General features: G+C 54.0%; 1 protein-coding gene across 1 annotated transcript in view; it reads left to right on the top strand.

Annotated features, from left to right (window-relative positions):
* The window catches only part of LOC105723395 (Fc gamma binding protein), a 107,187-nt gene that overhangs the window by 53,647 nt on the left and 36,300 nt on the right, over nt 1-17,240 (top strand). The window contains exons 15-23 of the mRNA XM_064381329.1: nt 917-1,484; nt 6,750-7,345; nt 8,390-8,984; nt 9,103-9,302; nt 10,788-10,929; nt 11,821-12,158; nt 13,555-14,128; nt 14,521-15,137; nt 16,136-16,679. Coding sequence (XP_064237399.1) covers nt 917-1,484; nt 6,750-7,345; nt 8,390-8,984; nt 9,103-9,302; nt 10,788-10,929; nt 11,821-12,158; nt 13,555-14,128; nt 14,521-15,137; nt 16,136-16,679 — 4,174 coding nt within the window. The remainder of the gene's footprint in view (nt 1-916; nt 1,485-6,749; nt 7,346-8,389; nt 8,985-9,102; nt 9,303-10,787; nt 10,930-11,820; nt 12,159-13,554; nt 14,129-14,520; nt 15,138-16,135; nt 16,680-17,240) is intronic.

The following is a 17,240-nucleotide window of genomic DNA, read 5'->3' as shown; positions in this document are numbered from 1 at the left end:
GACTTGGAGCTCTGAGTGGGGCTGGGGATGGGAAGGTCTGTTAGAAGATTTAAAATTTTTTCTTTTTCATTTTCCTTCTTGTGGAGAACAGGATCTCACTACGTTGCCCAGGCTGGTCTCCAACTCTTGGGTGCACGCCACCCTCCCGCCTCAGCTCTCCAAAGTGCTAGGAAGTGAGCTATGATCGCATCACTGCACTCTGGCCTGGGTGACAGAATGAGACCCCGTCTCTATTTTGAAAAGGAAGCCGGAGGCAGGGCACGGTGGCTCACGCCTGTAATCCCAGCACTTTGGGAGGCCGAAGTGGGTGGATCACCTGAGGTTAGGAGTTCGAGACCAGCCTAGCCAACATGGTGAAACTCCCTCTCTACTAAAAATACAAAAAAAAAAAAAAAAAAAAATTACCCAGGTGCAGTGGCTCATGCCTGTAATAATCTCAGCTACTCGGGAGGCTGAGGCAGGAGAATAGCTTGAACCCCAGAGGCAGAGGTTGCAGTGAGCCGATATTGTGCCACTGCACTCCATCCTGAGAGACAGAATGAGACCCTGTCAAAAATAATAAAAAGTAAATAAGTAAATAAATAAATAAAAGGAAGCTAGCACGATAGCAGCAGCCTGAGAGGGACAGTGAGAAGAGGTGAGGCAAGGGAGGTAATGGGAAGATAGACAGATCACGTATGTTTTGAAGGCCATGGGTGAGGGACTTGGATTTAAGCTGGTGCTTTAGGAATGAAGAGGGTTGAATGGTGAGCTGGGCAGAGGGAACAGGAAGTGCAAAGGCCTTGAGGTGGAACTGAGCATAACATGTCCAAGAGAATAGCAAGGAGGTCAGGGTAGCTGGAGGTGAGTGAATTGGAGGATGGGCCAGCGAGCTGTGAATACCCTGACCACATGGCCCTCTCGCATCTCCACCCAGGTGGACGGCATCCTTCAGTACCTGCCCTTCCAAGCAGCAGATGGGCAGGTGCAGGTGTTCCGCCAGGGTAGTGACGCCGTTGTGCGCACCGACTTTGGCCTGACCGTCACCTACAACTGGGATGCACGAGTGACTGCCAAGGTGCCCAGCAGCTATGCTGAGGCCCTGTGTGGACTCTGCGGGAACTTCAACGGGGACCCAGCTGATGACCTGGCTCTGCGGGGTGGGGGCCAAGCTGCCAATGCACTGGCCTTTGGGAACAGCTGGCAAGAAGAAACGAGGCCCGGCTGTGGAGCAACTGAACCAGGAGACTGTCCCAAGCTGGACTCCCTGGTGACCCAGCAGCTGCAGAGCAAGAAAGAGTGTGGAATCCTTGCTGACCCCGAGGGGCCCTTCCGGGAGTGCCACAGCAAGCTGGACCCCCAGGGTGCTGTGCGCGACTGTGTCTATGACCGCTGCCTGCTGCCAGGCCAGTCTGGGCCACTGTGTGACGCGTTGGCCACCTACGCTGCTGCATGCCAGGCTGCTGGAGCCACAGTGCACCCCTGGAGGAGTGAGGAGCTTTGCCGTGAGTATCGCAAGTGGCAACTGGGGGACTCAACCTTATATATATATATTCATTAATGTATAAATATCATTAATTCATTTAATCCTTTTTTTTTTGAGACAGAGTTTCACTCTTTTCACTCTTGTTGCCCAGGTTGGCGTGCAATGATGCGATCTCCGCTCACTGTAACCTCCGCCTCCCGGGTTCAAGCGATTCTCCTGCCTCAGCCTCCCAAGTAGCTGGGATTATAGGCTCACACCACCATGCCCAGCTAATTTTGTATTTTTTTAGTAGAGATGGAGTTTGAGATTGGTCAGGCTGGTCTCGAACTCTTGACCTCAGGTGATCCACCCACCTCGGCCTCCCAAAGTGCTGGGATTACAGGCGTGAGCCACCTTGCCCAGCCCATTTAATCCTTACAACAGCTCTATGAGTTAAGGATTCTTGCCTAGTCTGGTCTCCAACTCCTGGGCTCAATCCATCCTCTCGCCTCAGCTTCCCAAAGTGCTAGGAAGTGAGCTATGGTCATAGCTTTTGACGTAGGTTTTGTGTTATGCCTAACTTAACAGATGAAGAAACTGAGGTTCAGAAAGGTTCAGTTACACGCCTGGGATCACGATAGCTAGAAAGTCACAGATGGCAGGCATGCAGTTGGTATTTGAAAAATGGCAGTATACCTGGTGGCCCAGTATCTGATTCCCATGTAACAGCTGTCATTGAGATATGAGCAGCAGTATCGTCATTAGGGGTCTCATCCCCTCTCTGGTTCTTTTTGGTCTCTATCTGTCCTACTTCACTTATTTACACCTGCCTGACCCCTTGGGCAGTCCATTTGAGAGCCTTGTCTCAGTGGAGGCTGCACGAATGGTCTTCCAATGATTTTGCTTGCCTAGAAAAGAAGTTTGAAAAGCCATGCATCCTCTCACCTGATTTTTTTTTTTTTTTTTTGAGATGGAGTTTTGCTCTTGTTACCCAGGCTGGAGTGCAGTGGCACAATCTCAGCTCGCTGCAACCTCTGCCTCCTGGGTTCAAGCAGTTCTCCTGCCTCAGCCTCCTGAGTGGCTGAGATTACAGGCATGCGCCGCCATGCCTGGCTAATTTTGTATTTTTAGTAGAGATAGGGTTTCTCCATGTTGGTCAGGCTGGTCTCGAACTCCTGATGTCATGATCTGCCCACCTCAGCCTCCCAAAGTGCTCCATCTGATTTTCTTTTAAGATGAGATCTTGCTCTGTTGCCTAGGCTGGAATGCAGTGGTGCAATCATAGCTTACTGCAGCCTGGAACTTCTGGGCTCAAGTGATCCTCCTGCCTCAGCCTCCTGAGTGGCACCAACCCCAGATAATTTTTAAAATATTTTTTACAGAGACAGGGTTTTGATTTTTTGCCTAGGCTGGGCTCGAACTCTTGGGCTCAAGCAATCCTCCTGCCTCAGCCTCTCAAAATACTGGGATTATAGGCGCGAGCCACTGTACCAAGTTCCTTTCACCTGATTTTTAATTTTTAAAATTTATTATTGAAATATACGGATATTAAAAAATATGTACATATCATAAGCTAACAGCTTGATCAGTTTTTTTCTTTTCTTTTTTTTTTTTGAGACCGAGTTTTGCTCTTGTTACCCAGGCTGGAGTGCAATGGCGCGATCTCGGCTCACCACAACCTCCGTCTCCTGGGTTCAGGCAATTCTCCTGCCTCAGCCTCCCGAGTAGCTGGGACTACAGGTGTGTGCCACCGTGCCCAGCTAATTTTTGTATTTTTAGTAGAGATGGGGTTTCACCACGTTGACCAGGATTGTCTCGATCTCTTGACCTCGTGATCCACCCACCTCGGCCTCCCAGTCCCAAATTCAAAAAAAGAATATCCAGGCCCCCAACCCCAAGAAGTAACCACTATTCTGGCTTCTGAAGTTTTTAAATTTTGGAATTAATGGAAGCATACACATCTAGTTTTTTACCTGAATTACAAAACTTATAATTTCTAACAAATGGTAACTTTTGACTTTAAGAACTTTTCTTTTTGGGATGAAGTCTTGCTCTGTCATTCGGGCTGGAGTGCAGTGGCGCAATCTCGGCTTACTGCAACCTCCACCTCCACCTCCCGGGCTCAAGCAATTCTCCTGACTCAGCCTCCAAAGTAGCTGGGATTACAGGCACCCTACCTGGCTAATTTTTTTTGTATTTTGAGTAGAGAAGGGGTTTCACCATGTTGGCCAGGCTGGTTTCGAATTCCTGACCACAAGTGATCCGCCCACCTCAGCCTCCCAAAGTGCTGGGATTACAGGCATGAACCACCACGCCTGGCCAAGTATTTATTCCTGCTCATGATGCCAGGGGCTGCTGAGGTGTTCTCCCCAGCCTGGGCCAGCTTGGTTGATGTCTGCAGTCTGTTGGAGGCTCAGCTGAGGCTGAGTAAATCTAGGGGGTTTTACACATCTGGCAGTTGTCCAGCTGGTTGGTTTAGGGGGCCCTCGGCTGGGACTTGTTGTCTCTGCTCCACTTGGTCTCATCTTCCAGCGGGTGAGCCCAGGCTTCTTCCCAAGGTGCTCTCAAGATTCCTAAGAGCAGCAAAAGCACACAAGCCCCAGTGTGCAAGCACTTTCCAAGGCTCTGCTCTGCATCATGGTTGCCAGTGTTCCGTTGGCCAAAGCAAGTACCATGGTTGTGCCCAGAGTCAAGACGTGGCCATTGGCAGCCTGCGTCAGAATCCCCATCACACTTCTCTGCTGCAAACATAAACATATATGACTAAGATTTCAGAATGTTTATAATCCTAGCTACTCAGGAGGCTGAGGTGGGAGGATCCCTAGAGGCTGGGAGTTAGATACCAGCCTAGGCAACATAGCAAGAGCCTATTTCTGATAAACAGGGCAGGCTGAGTGTGGTGGCTCACGCCTGTAATCCCAGCGCTTTGGGAGGGTGAGGTAGGGGTATCATCAGAGGCCAGTAGTTTGAGACCAGCCTGGCCAACATGGCAAAACTTTGTCTATACTGAAAATTAGCCGGGTGTGGTGGCGGGTACCTGTATTCCCAGCTACTTGGGAGGGTGAAGCAGAAGAATCGCTTGAACCTGGGAGGTGGAGGTTGCAGCCAGCTGAGATCATGCCACTGCACTTCAGCCTGGGCGACAGAGTGAGATTGTCTCAAAAAATTAAATAAATAAATAAATAAATAAATAAATAAATAAAAAACAGTGCAATCCCCACCCATCCTGAATCCTAACACAGGGTGTGTTGCCCTGGGCTGTGAAACCTCCTGGGACAAAACAGACTTCCTATAAAAGATATAAGAAGTTTTAGAAATTCCTGACACTATAAGACCCTAAGTGGCTCTAGAAGCCAACCGAATACACATACTGCATTGGACTGATCTACCTTTGTGGTTTTACTCTGAACTAATGAATTTCTTTCTTTAGTTCCTCCCAACATAGTATTACGAAAATTGTGAAATACACAAAAAAGTTGAAAGAATTTTACAGGGAAGACCCACAAACCCACCTCCTGGACTCTACACTCTAATTCTTTTTTTTTTTTTTTTTGAGACAGAGTCTCACTCTGTTGCCCAAGCTGGAGTGCAGTGGCGTGATCTCAACGCACTGCAAACTACGCCTCCTGGGTTCAAGTGATTCTCCCACCTCAGCCTCTCGTGTAGTTGGGATTAAAGGCATGTGCCACTATGCCTGGCTATCTTTAGTAGAAACGGGTTTCACCATGTTGCCCAGGCTGGTCTCGAACTCCTGACCTCAAGTGATCCTCCCGCCTCATCTTCGCAAAGTGTTGGGATTACGGATATAAGCCACCGAGCCGGGCCCCTACACTCTAATTCTAATTCACTTACTTGCTTTATCACATATCTATCCCTCCATCCATCTTTTTCTTTTCTTTACGTCATTTATTTATTTATTGGAAAAGACAGGTCATTTATCCTGCAGAATTTCCTACTTTTGTGATCGGGCTAGTTGCTTCTCTGGAGTGTTACTGAACTTGTCTCTATGTCCCCATGATTCTCCTGTAAGCTGGATGTTAGCTTCAGAACGGCACCACCCAGCAGAACTTCAGTGATGACAGCTCCATATCTGAGCTGTTCAAACACGTAGCAGGTCGCCACAGGTCACACGTGGCTGCTGAGCACTTGAAATGAGGCTGTTTTGACTGAGGAGCTGTCTTCCATTTTGCTTCATTTTAATTAACTTACATCTAAATGGTCACCAGTGGCTAGTGGCTAGTGTATTAGACAGCATAGATACAGGTTTCATGTGGTTCAGTTTTAGTCACTTAGATGTGCTTTTTTGTTGAGACAGAGTCTCGCTTTGTCGTCAAGCTGGAGTGCAGTGGCACGATCTCAGCTCACTGCAACCTCCGCCTCCTAGGTTCAAGCGATTCTCCTACCTCAGCCTCGCTAGTAGCTGGGATTACAGGCACCTGCCACCATACCTGGCTAATTTTTATATTTTCAGTAGGGACAGGGTTTCACTATGTTGGCCAGGCTGGTCTGGAGCCGCTGTACCTGGCTAGATTTGCTTTTTATAGACTGGAGTGACTGGAGTTTGGGAAGGGGAACAGGGAGTTTTTTTTTTTTTTTTCAACACTTGCTAAATATTTTAATTTAATTACTGCTATAGAAGGAAGAAGCTAAAAGTACTGTATTCACAAATATACTGCACAAATTATACACATACACACAAATATATGCATATACATGTTTAAAAAATATGCCACATATCAACAACCTGTATTCAACTTGAGCAAGGTCATTAAAGATGTAATAGAAGTCCGGGCGTGGTGGCTCATTCCTGTAATCCCAGCACGTTGAGAGGCTGAGGCAGGGGGACTGCTTGAGCCCAGGAGTTTGAGGCCAGCCTGGGCAACACAGCGAGACCCCATCTCTAAAAAAACTTTAAAAAATTAGCCGGGTGTGGTGGTGCGCACCTGTAGTCCCAGCTGCTCAGGAGGCTGAGGTGGGAGGATCGCTCGAGGCCAGGAGGTCAAAGCTGCAGTGAGTCATGACAGCAAGCACCGCCGCGCTGCTCCAGCCTGAGTAACAGAGCAAAGCCTATTGCAAAAAAAATAAACAAGCACAATATATAACTTCAAATCACAGTTAAATTGGGATGATCGTAATTATGAGGATCAGATTAACTGTGATGTAATATGTTCCCAAGCTCCCTGCAGTGGGACCGCTTGTGTGTGTGTTTGAGCATGTGTGTGTATGCATACGTATGTGTTGGGGGGGGTCACCGGTGTCCCCTGGGAGCAGGAATTCTTGATCTTGATGTCCCTTCTCTCTGCAGCACTGAGCTGCCCACCCCACAGCCACTACGAGGTGTGTTCCCACGGCTGCCCGCTGTCCTGTGGAGACCTCCCAGTGCCCGGGGGCTGTGGCTCCGAGTGCCGTGAGGGCTGCGTGTGCGATGAGGGCTTTGCCCTCAGTGGTGAGTCCTGCGTGCCCCTGGCCTCCTGTGGCTGCGTCCACCAGGGCACCTACTACCCGCCAGGCCAGACCTTCTACCCGGGCCCCGGCTGTGATTCCCTTTGCCACTGCCAGGAGGATGGCCTGGTGTCCTGTGAGCCCTCTACCTGTGGCCCACACGAGGCCTGCCAGCCGTCCGGTGGCAGCTTGGGCTGCGTGGCCGTGGGCTCTGCCACCTGCCAGGCATCGGGAGACCCCCACTACACCACCTTCGACGGCCACCGCTTCGACTTCATGGGCACCTGTGTGTATGTGCTGGCTCAGACCTGCGGCACCACCCGGCCTGGGCTGCACTCGTTTGCCGTCCTGCAGGAGAACGTGGCCTGGGGTAATGGGCAAGTCAGTGTGACCAGGGTGATCACGGTCCAGGTGGCAAACTTCACCCTGCGGCTGGAGCAGAGACAGTGGAAGGTCACGGTGAGAGCAGATGGGGAGCAGGGGTGAGGGGTCCGTGGCTGGGTGGGTGGGGCATAGGGAGCGCTCAGCCCAGGAGTTGGGGGCACAGAGATGAGAGTGCATGTGGGAGGCCTGGGGTCCCTGAGGACAGAAGACGCCAATCAGAGCCCAGAGTGGGAAGCCAAGGAGCGAAGTGTCATCAGGGACTTGGGACCTGCTCCCCCATCTCTCTGTCCCTCAGTCGCCACCCTCTCTTTAAGGTGTCAGCAGGGCTGCACCCCCTCCAACGGCACCAGTGGGGGGATCTCCCTTTCCCTTTCCAGCTCTGGAGGCTCCAGGTTCTCTGGGCTTGTGACAACATCATTCTTTTGTTTTTGAGACGGAGTCTCGCTCTGTCACCAGGCTGGAGTGCAGTGGCATGATCTCGGCTCACTGCAACCTCTGCCTCCTGGGTTCAAGCGATTCTCCTGCCCTAGCCTCCCCAGTAGCTGGGATTACAGGCGCCTGCCACCATGCCCGGCTAATTTTGGTATTTTTAGTAGAGACGGGATTTCACCATGTTGGCCAGGATGATCTCAATCTTTTGACCTTGTAATCTGCCCTCCTTGGCCTCCCAAAGTGCTAGGATTGTAGGCATGAACCACCGTGCCCAGTCTGTGACACCATTCTAATCTCTGCCTTCAGTTTCACATGGCCCTTCCTGTGTGTCTGTGTGTCTTTTTCTTTCTGGCTCTTACAAGGACACTTGTCATTGGATTTAGGATCCACCTTAATCGGGGATAATCTCATATTGAGATGATTACCCTGATTACAGGTGCAAAGAACTTTATTCCAAGTAAGCCCACATTATAGGATTCTGGGTGAATATGAATTTTGGGGACCACCATTCAATCCACTATAAGACCTTATTATTACACCCATTTAAGAAATACGGAAACTGAGGGCCCTAATGGGCCTCACCTCTTTAGGTGAGGTCACACAGATCTTCTGCCTCAGGCATGGGCTTGAACTAGAGTCCGACCCCACTCAAAGTTTCCTTTCTGAAGCACGGCCTGCCTCTCGCAGGTGAACGGCGTGGACATGAAGCTGCCCGTGGTGCTGGCCGATGGCCAGATCCGTGTCTACCAGCATGGTTCCGACGTTGTGATTGAGACCCACTTCGGCCTGCGTGTGGTCTACGACCTTGTGTACTATGTGCGGGTCACCGTCCCCGGAAACTACTACCAGCAGATGTGTGGCCTGTGCGGGGACTACAACGGCGACCCCAAGGATGACTTGAGGAAGCCCGATGGCTCACAGGCAGGCAACGCCAAGGAGTTCGGCAACTCCTGGGAGGAGGCCGTGCCTGGTTCTCCCTGCCTGCCGCCGCCCACCTGCCAGCCGGGGAGCGAGGGCTGCAACCCTGACGGCCAGTGTCCTCCCGAGCTGGAGGACAAGTATCAGAAGAAGGAGTTCTGTGGGCTCCTCACCAGCCCCACAGGGCCGCTGGCCTCGTGCCACAAGCTGGTGGATCCCCAGGGTCCCTTGCAAGACTGTGTCTTTGATCTGTGCCTGGGTGGTGGGAACCTGAGCATTCTCTGCAGCAACATCCATGCCTATGTGAGTGCTTGCCAGGCGGCTGGAGGCCACGTGGAGCCCTGGAGGACCGAAACTTTCTGTCGTGAGTGAGGGAGAGACGGAGGGGCAAGGAGGGGAGAGGTTGAGGCACAGAAGGGGTAGACCCTGGGCCTCGCAGCCCCTCCCTCCCCAGCGCTCTGATCGGCACCCGCTCCTTACAGCCATGAAGTGCCCTTCGAACAGTCACTACGAGCTCTGTGCGGACACCTGCTCCCTGGGCTGCTCCGCTCTCAGTGCCCCTCCGCAGTGCCCGGATGGATGTGCCGAGGGCTGCCAGTGCGACTCCGGCTTCCTCTACAACGGCCAAGCCTGTGTGCCCATCGGGCAATGCGGCTGCTACCACAACGGTGTCTACTACGAGGTAGGAACCTAGTCATCGGGGAAGAACATGGGGCCTCACCCCTCCCACTGCCCATCGGCCCCACAGCCTGTCTACTCGGGCGCTTATTTATCTCTTTTAGAGGCAGGTTCTCTGTCACCCAGGCTGGAGTGCAGTGGTACCATCATAGCTCACTGCGACGCCAAATGCCTTGGCTCAAGCAATCCTTCCACTTCACTTGCCAAGTATCTGGGACTAACCACCATGCCCAGCAAATTTTTAATGTTTTTGTTGAGGCAGAGATGGGGGCATCTCACTATGTTGCTCAGGCTGGTCTTGAACTCCAGGCCTCAAGCCATCCTCCCGTCTTGGCCTCCCGAAGCGCTGGGATTACTGGCATGAGCCACCCTGCCTGGCCCACTCAGCCTCTTTTACTTATTTATTTATTTATTTATTTATTTTTTTTGAACGGAGTTTCGCTCTTGTTACCCAGGCTGGAGTGCAATGGCGCGATCTCGGCTCACCGCAACCTCCGCCTCCTGGGTTCAGGCAATTCTTCTGCCTCAGCCTCCCGAGTAGCTGGGATTACAGGCACGCGCCACCATGCCCAGCTAATTTTTGTATTTTTTTTAGTAGAGACAGGGTTTCACCTTGTTGACCAGGATGGTCTCGATCTCTTGACCTCGTGATCCACCCGCCTCAGCCTCCCAAAGTGCTGGGATTACAGGCTTGAGCCACCGCGCCCGGCCATTTATTTATTTTTTAAGACATAGTCTCGCTCTGTCGCCCAGGCTGGACTGCAACCTCCGCCTCCCGGGTTCACACAATTCTCCTGCTTCAGCCTTTCGAGTAGCTGAGACTACTGCTGTGTGTCACTACTCCTGACTAAATATTTGTATTATTGGTAGAGACGGGCTTTTGCCACGTTGGTCTGGCTGGTCTCGAACTCCTGACTTCAAGAGATCCTCCTGCCTTGGCCTCACAAAGTGCTGGGGTTACAGGCATGAGCCACCACGGCTGGTCTACTTGGCCTCTTCAGTGTCTCTTCCATCTACCCCTTTCCCCCTCCCCATGGCCCTACCTTGGTCCAACCTGTCCTCTTCCACCTGGGTCCCTCCCAGCTCCTACCTTTGCTCCCTCTGGTCCACCCTCCACGTGGCAGTGCTAAAGTAAACCCTGTTTCCAAACCCAGAGTCACACGGTTTGGAAACAGCAGAAATAGGCTTCAAGCCCAGGCGATCTGCTCTGAGTTACTATGTCACACCATTTCTCCTACAGCAGACATTCAGTGGATATTTTGGAATGAATGACTGAATAAAAGTGAATGAACAAATGAATGAATGAATGATGGCCCCATCACAGTTGTCTGTGAAACTGTGCTTCAGTTTCACAGACGAGGAGCCATCCTGCTGAGAGCTGCTCCTTGTCTGTGATGTCTGCCAACCCCTCTGCGCCCAGAACACCAGAGCTGTGAGAGTCAGCTCCCACCCGTGGTGTCCCTGATGGCCGTGCCCTCTCTCCCCACAGCCGGAGCAGACAGTCCTCATTGACAACTGTCAGCAGCAGTGCACCTGCCACGCGGGTAAAGGCATGGTGTGCCAGGAACACAGCTGCAAGCCGGGCCAGGTGTGCCAGCCCTCCGGAGGCATCCTGAGCTGTGTCACCAAAGGTGCCGGGCTGGGGCTGGGATTGGGGCCGCTGGGACTAGGGATGAAGTACGGAGACTCTGGGGCTGAGAGGGCGTGATTGGGATGCTCATGGCGGGAGGTGTTCAAGACTGAGGATTGAGGTCACAGACCTGGGGACCCCTGGGCCAGGTTTCACAGGGCCAGGGCCACCTACTCTGGGAGGCAGAGACCTATGGGGGAATCCAGGCTGTGGGGACCCTGAGAGGTAGGTTTCTCAGGGTGGATGTCAGAGACCCTTGGTATAAGGCCGGGACAGGTGCGTCTTGGCTCTAAAGGGCTCCATAGTAAATGTGTAAGCTTGCAGACTGTACAGTCTTGGTCCCAGCTACTCACCCTGCCATTGTGGCACGAAAGCAGCCGTAGACTATGAAGTGAAGAGGCGAGGCTCCTAAAAGACTTCAGAATACCAGACCAGGGCTGGGCACGGTGGCTCATGCCTATAATCCCAGCACTTTGGGAGGACCGGATGGGCGAATCACCTGAGGTTGGGAGTTCGAGACCAGCCTGACCAACATGGAGAAACCCCGTCTCTACTAAAAATAAAAAATTAGCCAGGCGTGGTGGCGCATGCCTGTAATCCCCGCTACTTGGGAGGCTGAGTTGGGAGAATCACTAGAGCCTGGGAGGCGGAAGTTGCAGTGAGCCGAGAATGCGCCACTGCACTCCAGCCTGGGCAACAAGAGTGAGACTGCAGCTAAAACAAAACGAAAAACAAAACAGCCAACTACAGTCCTGTATAGATATGAGGACTCCGGAATCTGGTGTTGCCTGCGGTAACCCTCAGATCCCTGGCACAGTGCGGGGTAGATGTGGAGGGAGCAGCTGTCCTTTACAGTGGACAGCCTTTCACGGTCGCCCTCTTCTGTCCCCAGACCCGTGCCACGGTGTGACATGCCGGCCACAGGAGACATGCAAGGAGCAGGGCGGCCAGGGCGTGTGCGTGCCCAACTACGAGGCCACGTGCTGGCTGTGGGGCGACCCACACTACCACTCCTTCGACGGCCGCAAGTTCGACTTCCAGGGCACCTGTAACTATGTGCTGGCAGCAACTGGCTGCCCGGGGGTCAGCACCCAGGACCTGACACCCTTCACTGTCACCACCAAGAATGAGAACCGGGGCAACCCTGCTGTGTCCTACGTGAGACTGGTCACTGTGGCTGCGCTCGGCACCAACGTCTCTATCCACAAGGACGAGATCGGCAAAGTCCGGGTATGTGTGGCAGGACGGTCCCCTGAGGTCCCCGGGAGGGCAGGAGGGATCCCGACCACCACAGTTAGGAGCTCAAGGCTCTTTGTTGTCAAAGGGCCTGGGCCTGAAACAAAATGTCAATAAGAACAACAATCATTACAGCCAAAATATCCCCCTGTGACTGGGAATTCAACAAGCCTGGCCCCTTGCTAAGGGCTTTCACTCAGGACCTCAGCATCTGGCTTTTTAATAGACTTGGGTTTGAATCCAGCCTCTCCTTCTTCAGAGCTGTGTGATGTTGGGCAATTCACTTGGGAGGCCTCAGTTTCCTCATCTGTGAAGTGGGCATCGTAGGAGGGCCTGCCTCACAGTAAGGTGGTGCACATCACATGCTGAGCTCAGGGTCTAGCTCAGGAGAACACTCCTTTGAGTGTCTGCAAGGGAACAAGGGAGAGGCCCAGAGACTAGGACATGAAGAGAAACACAGGGAGATCCTCAGGGATCTAGCCCAGGAGAACACTTGTTTGAGTGTCAGTGAGGGAACAATTGAGGCCCAGAGACCAGGACTCAGAGAGAATTACACAGAAATAGGGCTGGGCACGGTGGCTCACACCTGTAATCCCAGCAATCTGGGAGGCTGAGGTGGGTGTATCACCTGAGGTCAAAAGTTCCAGACCAGCCTGCACAACAGGGTGAAACCCTGTCTCTACCAAAAATACAAAAATGAGCCGGGTGTGGTGGTGCTCTGTAATCCCAGCTACTCGGGAAGCTGAGGCAGGAGAATCACTTGAACCCAGGAGACAGAGGTTGCAAGAGCCGAGACTGCCACACTGCAGTCCAGCCTGGGTGACAAAGTGAGACTCCGTCTCAAAAAAAAAAAAATAATAATAATAATAAAAGAGAAATACAAGGAGATCGGGGCAGAAAGACGGCCTATCCTTTCTGCCCAGGGAACTGGTGATTTGCCCAATGGCAGCTCAGGGAGACAGTGAGGGCCAAACCGAGTCAGCACTGAGTAAATGATGGTGAGTGAATAAGACACACAGAGAGTGACGGAGGCAGGGAAGAGAAGGGAGAGACAGACGGAGACAGAGAAACAGACAGAGAGAGAGAGAGGGACAGAAGACCCAGAGATACAGGCTTAGGTGAAGAGAGAGGGCGAGAGACACAGAGAGACAGAGACAGGGGAGGAAGACGGACATCAAGGGAGAAGATCTAGAAAAAGTAAAGGGAGGTTTCATTCCCCAAGACCTGGGCTAGAACCGATGTCCACACTGTGTCAGATGACAATCCACCTGTCGGAGGAAGGCTGGCCTCTCCCAGCCCCTGGTAGGATGAGAGAGAGGGAGGCAGGGGGCCAGAGCTGGGGCCTCCCCACCTGGAGTGACCCGTTTGCCTCCCTCCCTGCTCCCCGCAGGTGAATGGTGTGCTGACAGCGTTGCCTGTCTCCGTGGCTGACGGGCGCATTTCAGTGACCCACGGTGCATCCAAGGCATTGCTGGTGGCCGACTTTGGGCTGCAAGTCAGCTATGACTGGAACTGGCGGGTAGATGTGACGCTGCCCAGCAGCTACCATGGCGCGGTGTGTGGGCTCTGCGGTAACATGGACCGCAACCCCAACAACGACCAGGTCTTCCCCAATGGCACCCTGGCTCCCTCCATACCCGTCTGGGGCGGCAGCTGGCGAGCCCCAGGCTGGGACCCACTGTGTTGGGACGAATGTCAGGGGTCCTGCCCAACGTGCCCCCAGGACAAGCTGGAGCAGTACGAGGGCCCCGGCTTCTGCGGACCCCTGGCCCCTGGCACAGGGGGCCCCTTCACCACCTGCCACGCTCATGTGCCACCTGAGAGTTACTTCAAGGGCTGTGTTCTGGACGTCTGCATGGGCGGCGGGGCCCACGACATTCTCTGCCAGGCGCTGGCTTCCTATGCGGCCGCCTGCCAGGCCGCTGGGATCGTCATTGAAGACTGGCGGGCACAGGTTGGCTGTGGTGAGTGTTGGGGAGCAGAGGCGGGGATGGGGGCGGGGTCGTGTCTCTGGGGGGCTGGTTTGCTTTCACTCTGGTCCTTCTGAGTCTCTGTTTGCGTCTCTCCCTGTTTGTCTCTGTCTCTCGGAGCTTGTCTCTGTGCCTCTCTTTGCTTGTTTCTGTCTGTTTCTCATTCTCTCTCTCTGTGTCTCCCTCAGTTTCTGCTTGGGTCTCCTGGTCTCTCTCTTTCTCTCATTTCTTTCTGTGTCCTTCTCTGTCTCTCTGTGTCTCCTGCTCTGTCTCCCCTTTCTCTGTCTGCTCCCTTGTGTCTGTCTCTGTCTCCTCCCACCGTGTCCTGGGACCCCTAACACCCTTCTCTCTGTTTCTCTTCTTCCTGCTTCTTGATCTGCCCACAGCGATCACCTGCCCAGAAAACAGCCACTACGAGTTCTGTGGCCCACCCTGCCCGGCCAGCTGCCCGTCCCCTGCGCCCCCTACCACTCCAGCCGTATGCCAGGGCCCCTGTGTGGAGGGCTGCCAGTGCAACTCAGGGTTCGTGCTAAGTGCTGACCGCTGTGTTCCCCTAAGCAACGGCTGTGGCTGCTGGGCCAACGGCACCTACCACGAGGCGGGCACTGAGTTTTGGGCTGATGGCACCTGCTCCCAGAGGTGCTGCTGTGGGCCTGGGGGCGGCTCACTGGTCTGCACGCCTGCCAGCTGCGGGCTGGGTGAAGCGTGTGCCCTCCTGCCTTCCGGCCAGCACGGCTGCCAGCCCGTCAGCACAGCTGAGTGCCAGGCCTGGGGTGACCCCCATTACGTCACTCTGGATGGGCACCGATTCGATTTCCAAGGCACGTGCGAGTACCTGCTGAGTACACCCTGCCACGCACTACCCACGGGGGCTGAGAACTTCACTGTCACTGTAGCCAACGAGCACCGGGGCAGCCAGGCTGTCAGCTACACCCGCAGCGTCACCCTGCACATCTACAACCACAGCCTGACACTGAGTGCCCGCTGGCCCCGGCAGCTACAGGTGAGGAGGGCTGTGGGCCAGGCAGGAGCAGGTGCTAGCTCTGTGGCTGCCTGAGATGGTAATGGGTTCCCCATTCCCCCGAGCACCTTTCACAGCTTGGCGGGGGCGTGATGGAAGGGTTCAGAGTATAGGCCAAGGAGCCCGATGGCCTGGCACAGCGGCTTCTTCCACTCTGAGCCTAGTATATTCCTCTGTAAAATGGTCTAAGAAAAGTGCCTGTTTTAGAGAAGCATGAGGAGTCAGTTACGTGTGCCTATAGAGGCTTTTTTTTTTGTTTTAAGTTTTTGAGATTGAGTCTTACCCTGTCGTCCAGGCTGGTGTGCAGTGGCGCAATCTCCCTGGCTCACTGCAACCTCTGCCTCCCAGGTTCAAGCAATTGTCCTGCCTCACCTCCGAAGTAGCTGGGATTCCAAACGTGTGCCACCAAGCCCGGCTAATTTTTTGTATTTTAGTAGAGACGGGGTTTCACCGTTTTGGCCAGAGTGGTCTCGAACTCTTGACCTCGTGATCCACCTGCCTCGGATTCCCAACGTGCTGGGATTACACCGTGAACCATCGCGCAGGCGCTTTTCTTCCTTTCTGTTTTTCTTAGCCTTACTCTGTGTCCAGGCTGGAGTGCAGTGACAGGATCAGGGCTCACTGCAGCCTGGAACTCCTGGGCTCGAGTGATCCTCACTTTGGCCTTGGCCTCCCGCGTGGCTGGGCAGGACTAATGGCAAACGCCACTACGCTGGCTAATTGTTAATTTTTTTTGTAGAGTTGGGGGTCTCACTATGTTGCCCAGGCCGGTCCGAACTTCTGACCTCAAGCGATCCTCCCACATCGGCCTCCCAAAGTGCTGGGATTGGAGGCTGTGCCACCAGGCCCGGCCTAAAGATGCTTCTTCTTATTTTAAGAGGGGAGGTGACGTGCTCAGGGTCCCACAGCTAGTACGTGGTGGGGCCAGGATCCGAACCTGTGCTCGCTCCGCTCATCGCACCCCCAATCCCCGCCCGCAGGTGGACGGCGAGTTCGTGGCGCTGCCCTTCCAGCTGGACTCGCTGCTGCAGGCACACCTGAGCGGCGCCGACGTGGTGGTGACCGCGACCTCAGGGCTCTCGCTGGCTTTCGACGGGAACAGCTTCGTGCGCCTGCGCGTGCCGGCGGCGTACGCGGGCTCCCTCTGTGGCCTATGCGGGAACTACAACCAGAACCCCGCGGACGACCTGAAGGCGGTGGGCGGGAACCCGGCCGAGTGGCAGGTGGGCGGCGCCCCGGGCTGCGAGGAATGTGTGTCAGGGCCTTGCCCGCAGCCTTGCACCCCAGAGCAGCAGGAGGCCTTCGGCGGCCAGGACGCCTGCGGCGTGATCTCGGCCACCGACGGCCCGCTAGCGCCCTGCCACGACCTCGTGCCGCCCGCGCAATACTTCCAGGGCTGCTTGCTGGACGCCTGCCAAGCTCAGGGCCATCCTGGAGGCCTCTGTCCTGCAGTGGCCGCCTACGTGGCAGCCTGTCAGGCCGCTGGGGCCCAGCTCGGCGAGTGGAGGCAGCCGGACTTCTGTCGTGAGTACTGATCCATGCATGGTCCACATAGCAGGGTCTCTCTCCCTGCCCTTCCCGAGACTCTAAGACAGCAGCCCCTTCCTCCTCCATGGGCTCAGGGGCCACCGTCCTTCCTCTGAGCTAGGTATGTCCTGTCAGGAAACACCTTGGCACCCATACTGAAATGCACCAGGTCAGGAACTGCAGGGAGAGGAAATCAGTTAGAAACACCTAGTCAGAGTCCGGGGACCGTGGCTCATGCCTGTTATCCCAGCACTTTGGGAGGCCGAGGCAGGCAGATCACCTGAGGTCAAGAGTTCGAGACCAGCCTGGCCAACATGGTGAAACCCTGTCTCTACTAAAAATACAAAAATTAGCCAGGTGTGGTAGTGCTCCTGTAATCCCAGCTACTCGGGAGGCTGAATCAAGAGAATTGCTTGAACCCGGGAGATGGAGATTGCAGTGAGCCAAGATCGCGCCACTGTACTCCAGCCTGAGCGACAGAGTGGGACTCTGTCTCAAAAAAAAAGAAAGAAAAAAGAAAGAGGTGGGGAGGGAAGGAAAGAGAGAGAGAGAGAGAAA

The sequence above is a fragment of the Aotus nancymaae genome, unplaced genomic scaffold, assembly GCF_030222135.1.
Source record: "Aotus nancymaae isolate 86718 unplaced genomic scaffold, 86718_ANA_hifiasm-v0.15.2.pri h1tg000028l, whole genome shotgun sequence".
In the NCBI taxonomy this organism is placed as follows: domain Eukaryota; kingdom Metazoa; phylum Chordata; class Mammalia; order Primates; family Aotidae; genus Aotus; species Aotus nancymaae.
Note: the sequence above shows the minus strand (reverse complement) of the source record. Positions and strands in the feature narration are given on the sequence as shown.